This window comes from Haplochromis burtoni, unplaced genomic scaffold, assembly GCF_018398535.1.
Source record: "Haplochromis burtoni strain Fernald_Lab_line unplaced genomic scaffold, NCSU_Asbu1 Contig_138, whole genome shotgun sequence".
Classification (NCBI taxonomy): Eukaryota; Metazoa; Chordata; class Actinopteri; order Cichliformes; family Cichlidae; genus Haplochromis; species Haplochromis burtoni.
The window spans coordinates 1,076,549-1,084,527 of record NW_024582499.1 but is presented as its reverse complement, the minus strand read 5'-3'; the positions used below and the strand labels follow the sequence as shown (position 1 = coordinate 1,084,527).

Here is a 7,979-nt window from a genome sequence, read left to right as displayed (position 1 = left end):
CAAATACAAACAGAGTTTTGAAAACATGTAGCTGTATTATGGTTATAAAATGTCCTTTTCACATTGCAATTAATGTTTCCTGCAATGCATTGAACTATGTCACCTGAAAGACACACTTTATTGTAATATATTAAGAGATTTCATCATATTTTAACTTATTTTAAATTAATTTTTATGCTTACCACATTTTATACTTGTTTTACATCCTGCAGGACTGATGTGTGTAAAGACCTCGTATGACTTTCATTTCACTACAGGAAGTCCTAAGTGAGTATTTCCTCGTGGCTTTGACTAAAAGAGTCATTTTCCTGTCTGAACTAGACAAAGAAAACACACATAACAACCTTCACACACACACACATACACACACATACACAGCCACACACACACACACACACACACACACACACACGTTTCACACTTCCTTTTTCTCACCTTATTTTTTTGAATGTTAGTCGTTGAATGAAACGCCTGAATGCTTCATTAGCTCAGTTCAGTTTGTTTGTGTCAAAGGATTAACAACAGCAAACTGTTATTATTAATACCACATACAACTAGAATAACAGCATGAAGTAGAACCGTGAAACCGAAGGACTGGGTCACGTCTCGGCGAAAAACAGAGAAGCTCGGTAGCTTTGCTGACCTCAGTGGAGATATTTGAAAAAATTCCAGGTTTAAGAATCTGGTTTTGTCATCAGATTAATAATCCGTCAGGTATGAGACTGCATAAAGATCGCTGGGATTCATGTTCACCCTGTGCAGCTGGGCTCTCATATCTAAGGATTTTGCTTGATTGTTTTTTAAAGGTACTTTCTATAAACTACAGTTACACAGTTTATTCTTTTTATGACACTGGTGAACTGAAATGCTTAATTGCATGAAAAAAGTAAAAAAAAAAAAAAAAATAGGGGTGATAGATTTTGTTTGTTTGTCTTCGTTGCCTTTATGTGGCTGTCTTGACTCGACCTAAAGGACATTGAGACAAATTCTAAAAATTAGCATGAATTAATTTTTGTGGGTCCCCTCCAATGCTGAGGTCCCTACATAACTGTCATTTCAGTCCACTGCCGCCTCATTTTAGGAAGGTTGTGGGTTTGAATTCAGTCTGGGGCTTTTCTGTATGGAGTTTTCTTGTTCTCCCCATGTACGTATGGGTTCTCTCCGGATGCTCCCGCTTCCTCCCACAGCCCAAAGGCATGCATTGAGTTAGGTTAACTGTTGATTCTAAATTGACTGTGTGATCATGAGCATGAACGGTTGTCTGGCTCTCTGAGTTACCTCTTTGACAGATTGGTAAAAAAGACTAAAAAATGTGCCACCATTACGCCACCCACTGTTGAAAGCCAAACAGAGTGTTTTTGCCATCTTAGTGTTTTGAAACTGGACATGACGTGTGAGGCGTGGATATGACTGTGAAAGTGAGCGTGCCACGGGGTCATTAGTCAATGAGAATACCCTGGATTTTACTCCTTTCTGACTCTGATATTGTCCATGTTAAAGACAAAATCTGCAATGTTCATAATTACCACCAGGGGGCGACTCAAGTGGAAGCACATTGTGAAAAAAATGTCCCTATGATTCCCCGCTCTGTGACCTCAGTGAATGATTTCATTGACTTTATGGGCTTGACCACTAGTTTCATGTTATACTACATAAATGGGTGACGTTGCACAGTTGGCTTGCCCACCAAAAACGCTCATTGGCCCCCCTGTGGTCATCCTGTGCGGGTGCCATGGTATTTTTAGCCCACAGAGCCCACAGGGCCCACAGGGCCCCCATGATGGTTTTCTGTGGGTCAACCCATAGTGTGTTTGCCCACAGAAAACCCACAGAGGGACCCCAACAGGCAAAACTGTTGTTTATCCTGTGTAGGTCCGCACAGGCAAGAAGTAAAAGATATCAGAGAATGTCCAATTTTCATATTTTCAAGTCAGGCTTATTTGTTTGATAGGATTTGAGTTTATTGTTGTTGGGTTTTTTCACCCCTTTGAGAGCAAGTGGATCCACAGTGAAGTGGTTTACATTCATTTATACAGAATTTTGCTGTCCTTGAAAGCTCTTCATCCTGCAGCTACATCACTTTGGCTGAAATATGTTAAATGTTTTTTTTTTTATAAAAACTGGAAAAAATCTAATTCAGACTCAGAGGGAACACTAATAAGTTTTTACAGATGTGGCAGTTTTTTATCATTTATTTTAATTCTTTGAAAACAACTGGACTTGCCTAATTTTGAGTATCTTTTTTTAAATGGTAAATGGCCTGTATTTCTATAGCGCTTTTACTAGTCCCTAAGGACCCCAAAGCGCTTTACACAACCAGTCATCCACACATTCAAGCACCCATTCACACACTGGTGATGGCAAGCTACATTGTAGCCACAGCCAATAATGTATATTGGGTTGGACCTTGGGATGGGGATTGGTTATAAGTTGTTTAGTAGTTTCCAAAACAGCTTCACAATTGTTAATGACTGGAACTGTATTGATTTATACCTTTATATCGCTTGTTTTGTCGAGGCTGATAGGTCAAACTACATGTGAATGAAGTGGAATTTATGGCTCAGCAGAGGGAATGCGTTCACAGGCCGCTGGCAGCTCGAGGATGGCCCGTCTACCTACAGCACACTCTGTTATAGATAGAGGCAGCACACAAAATATGTGGTACAGCTGGCCTGTGGGTCACTTTCACTCTTTGTTGGTTCGTCAGCTGTTGTTGGTCTGTCTGCCAGCCCAGGAAAAGGGCAAAGTTACAAAGAGCTGAAATGAAATCAAGTTTTAAAAATAATAAAAAGTGTCCACTGCAGACACTGTCTGTGCTTTTCATGCTTTATTTTTGAGCTTCAGTGTTTGCTTTGTGTGTCTCCAGTTCCTGGTGAACGCCGCTGTCGCTCTCTTCCCTCTTCCAGCCCACTTATCAACCAATCAGGATTTGGCAGATCCAACGCCTACGGATAGTGGAGATTTTGGAGAACTGCACAGGAGCGCATCTGTGGTGAGTGAAAACCCCTCTCAGTTCAAACGGAAATGTGTACGCAGACTGACACATTTCCAGGACATAAATTATACTTAAGGAAGCGGCTAAAAGTTGCTTTTTTTTAATATTCATTGAAAAATTAAGAGTCACACTCCATACCAGTTGGCGGTGGTAATGTGCCCTGGATTGTGGTGGCCAGGTAGTCAGCCCACTGGGTCTCAGTCTGAAATGTGGGGCACACCTGGGTCCACACCGTGAGTATGCTGCAGACCCACAGTGGGGTCCAGGTGTGCCCTCATTTTATGCTAGTACTTGCTACAGTGGGCTGCCAATAATGGACTGTGTGGGTCTACCCACAGTGCAGCCAGATTGCCGGGGCATTGTGTTTGTGTTTGGCTCTTCTGCAGGTAATCTGGTTTTAATGTGTGCTAAACAAGCCGCCAAAAAAACTTTTACTCTTAACAACTTTCACTTCATTTTTAAATAAAGGGTTAAGATGGGTCACTGTGGCAGCAACAGGGTATTCAAGACAGTCTTTTCCCCAGCAAGTTTTCCAGTTCCTCCAGAGTCATTCCAAGACAATTTTGGCCCAGATAAGACATATTATCTCCAGAGTGTGTCCCCTGGGTTCTACTTCCAGCCCATGTCTGACAGGCACCCTCATCAGATCCCCAAACCATCTCTGCTGGCTCCTTTCAACTTTAAGGTAGCAGCTCTACTCCAAGCCCAGACACTCAAATCAAATCAAGTTTTTATTGTCACACCACATTTGCTGGTACACCAGTACAGCACATACGAGTGAAATTCTTGTGTGCAAGATTCACAAGCAACAGAGGTATGCAAAAATAAAAATAACATAAGAACAAAGCCAAATATATAAATAGAAATATGAGAATTATAAGAATAAATATGTGTACAAATATAAGAATGCATGCACATTACTAAATATGTATACCAAATATGTGTGTGTGCGTGTGTGTATATACATATATATAATAAAATACAATACAATAAAATAAAATATACAGAGTTTAGCAGTTGGATATTGTGAAAAAGAAATGGCCTATATGTACAGTATGGAGTGCATAATGTCAAAGTTCCGGTAAGTGAAGGTGAGGTGTCTATGAAGTGTTCAGCAGTCTGATGGCCTGATGGAAAAAGCTGTCTCTCAGTCTGCTGGTTCGGGGCCGGATACTGCTATACCTCCTGCCTGATGGAAGTAGTCTGAACAGTTTATGGCTGGGGTGACTGGAGTCCTTGATGTTCCTCCCCGCTTTCCTCAGGCACCGCTTCCTGTAAATGTCCTGGAGGGAGGGAATCTCACATCCAATTATCCTTTCGGCACACTGCACCACTCTCTGAAGACCTTTGCAGTTGTAAGCAGCGCTGTTGCCATACCAGGTGGTGATGCATCCAGTGAGGATGCTCTCAATGGCACAGCGGTAGAAGGTCCTGAGGATGCGGGGGCTCATGCCAAATCTTTTTTAGTCTCCTGAGAAAGAAGAGGCGCTGCTGCGCCTTCTTCACTGTTTTGTTTATGTGTACTGACCTGTACTGACCATGTGAGATCCTCTGCTAGATGTACACCTAGGAAACGGAAGCTGTTAACTCTCTCCACAGCAGCGCTGTTGATGGTGATTTGGGGGGGGGCCTTCTCTGAACTCTGTGGTGAAAACTAATTTCAGCTTCTTTTATCTGTGATGTAATTCTTTTCGTCATAACCTCATCACTATAGGTGAGGATTGGAACGTAGATCGAACCGTTCAGGGATTCTTCAGCGTTCTCATTCTAGTGCACTTTGAGGAACATCCCAAGCCCAGGTCAAAAATCTCCATGGCTGCAAACAGTCTGAGAAACTCTCTGTTTTCCTTCCTGAGTGGCTCCTTCAGGCTAACCAAAGGTTCTTCTGTCTCAAACTTCTCCAACATCCACACTTTTGCTTATTAACCAGCCAAACTCTCAGCTCTTCTAGCCTTCCAGTGCCTTTCCAGTGTTTCAGGAATCCAACAGATCAACTAACCCAGCGGTCCCCAACCTTTTTTGCGCCACGGACCAGTTTATGCCCGACAATATTTTCACGGACCGGCCTTTAAGGTGTCGCGGATAAATACAACAAAATAAAACTAGTACCGAAAAAAGATTTATTCATAACACACATGAAAAGACCCAGGAAAACCGAGTAAACGATAAAAACGATAACAAAATAACGCTGAAAACCGATAAAAACCCTGAAAACCATACATTTCACACCTGAGCCTCAACTCTCGCGGCCCAGTACCAAACGACTCACGGACCGGTACCGGTCCGAGGCCCGGGGGTTGGGGACCGCTGAACTAAGCCCAAAGGCCTCCTTCTTTAACCTGACAGCTTCTTTCACCGTCAGCATCCACCAGAAAGTCCTTAGATTTCTGACACAACAGGCACTGACCTAACTTCTGGAAAAAAGCTCCTTCTAAAGTGGAGACCTTAAGCATGCCTCCCTGTCTTCCGTTGCAATAGAAATTCTTCTGGAGGCGTGAGTTAAAGTGTAGATGTGTGTCAGAAAATATTTACATAAAATAAAGTGTAATAAAAACCATTATGAGACATTTTATAAAAGTTTAAGATTTGGCGTATTTATTGTTTTGAACCATTTTAACAGTGTATCTTGTAAACAATTACATATTTAATACTTACTTTAAATACTTTAAAATGTATTGTTTTAATTTTATATCGGTTTTGCATATATTTTTTGCGTTACTGACGCTGATATTTTGACGTTTGTTATTTTTACAGATATATTCAAAGCGGTACTAGAACGTCTCACTTTGACCGTCTTCTCGCGGGACTACACCGCCCCTGCACCGTGCTGTTGACCCCATGTCGGAGCAAATCTCGCGGTGTTGGCGGTTGACGGCGGTTGGAGATGGAGTCCGAGGGGGCGGGGTGCAGCAGGAGGGAGCAGAGATGTTTGGAGCTTTTTTTTTAATATAAAATTATTTATTTAAATAAAAATGGCCGCCGTGGAGAGCGGAGAGGAGAGACTGTAAGTGGCTTTTTACATTTATCCTCCCTTACCGTGCCGCCGCTACCGTGGCTCCGACGGCTGAGAGCCATTTCTGTCGTTTGTTTTATCGAAGTGAAAGTGCGTTGATTTTTACCCCGGCCTGTCGCGGCGGAGCGGGGTTAGCAGGAATACGTCACCAACTTACTGCTCAGTCTGTACTTTAGCTGCGGAGCGGAGCTTAGCCTTAGCTTAGCCCGTCCTCCGCGCACTACCGGGCCGCTCCGACTTTACCACAACTCTCCTGGAAGTCAGGCCGGGGAGTTGTCACAAATATCCCAGCCGCGGCTTAGCGGCGACGGTGCACCCCTCCTCCCGCGCTCCGTCTGACAGGCAGGAGCTAACGGTTGCTAGCTGGTTAGCAAACACAGTGTTCTCATGAGAGGAGGGTCCGGCTGTTCACACTGCTCATCACTAACCCGGGTTAACCCCGCTCACCAGTAACCTGGGCTAACCTCCCTCATTGCACTCGCAGCCTCCACCCACCCACCTACCCAAAGCGGGCTGAAACAGGTCATTACCCTGTTAGCGGCCAGCTGCCTTAGTGCCGCTGAGCCACATAGACACAGAGTGTCTGCCACTTTTTGCACATGTTTATAACTGCAGAACGGGAGTAGAACCCATCACCCTGTGCGTGCGTGTGTTTGTGTGTCCTAGTTTCTTCAGCAGCTCACTTCCTGTTCCACCTGCAGCTTCAGCAGCACCAACACTCACTGAAGCGTTTGTCTCTCAACAGCATCACTGCCATCATGCACTAAATGTACACACACATTGTGCAATGGCAGAATTTATCAAAATAAAAACACATCGGTTTCCTACACATCCAGGGGTGTGTCTAAAAGTTTGGGGGTTGGGTGCCATGCCCACCCCCCTTGAAGAAAAACCAAAAACATTCACAGGGCAAAACTGAAGCCCAGGAAGAGATGCTACAAGCTGCTGTTCCTCCAATGGCCACTTGAGGCTGTCCAAAAGTGAGGCCATCTCCTTAGAGTCCAGTGTTAAAATGCCAAACTTTACAGCATTCAAAATCATATTTAGACTTTGGTACAAAATACATTGTAGACTATTATGGATAGTATCTCCTGTCATAACAACTCATGAGTAGGGTGATTTTTTTTATTTTTTTAGTAACTGTAGGCTTGTTTTAATAGTCAGTTGTACTAATTAGTACAAATTAGTTGGTGTGGCTCAGATGGTAGAGCAGATCAGCTACTGATTGGAAGGTTGGTGGTTCGATCCTTGGCTTCCCCAGTCTGCATGTCAAATATCATTAGACAAGATACTAACCCCAAGTTGCCCTCCGATGCGTTCATCGGAGTGTGAATGGGTGTGAATGTAGATTAGTTTGCACTTGTGTTTAGAAGTGCTTGTATGAGTGGGTGTGAATGGGTGAATGAGGCATGTTGTATACAGCGCTTTGAATACTCCGGGAGAGCATAAAAGTGCTATATAAGAATCAGTCCATTTATTAATTAGCACATATTAGCACTGGGTGATAAATTGTCACTCTTTTATCTATATAATAGATAAAAGAATAATATAATAATATAATGGCTCACTTACTAAAGTCACCATGGTACCAGTCAAAAAGCTAACATTCATGCTTCAAAATAGAGAGTCTATGTGCAAATCAAAATACTAAGCTTGTAAAGATGTCAGACTCTGCAGTCGATGTACTTGTGTTTGTGGATAAAAATGCGAATTTCTTTGTGTCTCTGAAAATACTTTTTCACTACTGTGTTCTCATATGTACTGATTTATATGGAAGCTCATTCCTGCCAGTGGAAACAAAAAGCCAGGCAAAGGTTTAGTTTTTTTCATCATTAAGAAATATGTGTAACTAATATGGGGCCTGAGTTTGAATCTGCCTTGAGACAAAACAGGGGAAAGAGAAGGACACACACTAAATATTGTGTCCTTCTCTTTCCCCTGTTTTCCTCCTGTTTATATGTGTATATATAT

General features: G+C 42.8%; 1 protein-coding gene across 1 annotated transcript in view; it reads left to right on the top strand.

Moving 5' to 3' along the window:
• Nucleotides 1-5,843: 5,843 nt before the first annotated feature.
• Nucleotides 5,844-7,979, top strand: part of mecp2 (methyl CpG binding protein 2) — a 28,217-nt gene continuing 26,081 nt past the window's right edge. The window contains exon 1 of the mRNA XM_005931111.3: nucleotides 5,844-5,999. Coding sequence (XP_005931173.1) covers nucleotides 5,968-5,999 — 32 coding nt within the window. The 5' untranslated portion in view covers nucleotides 5,844-5,967. The remainder of the gene's footprint in view (nucleotides 6,000-7,979) is intronic.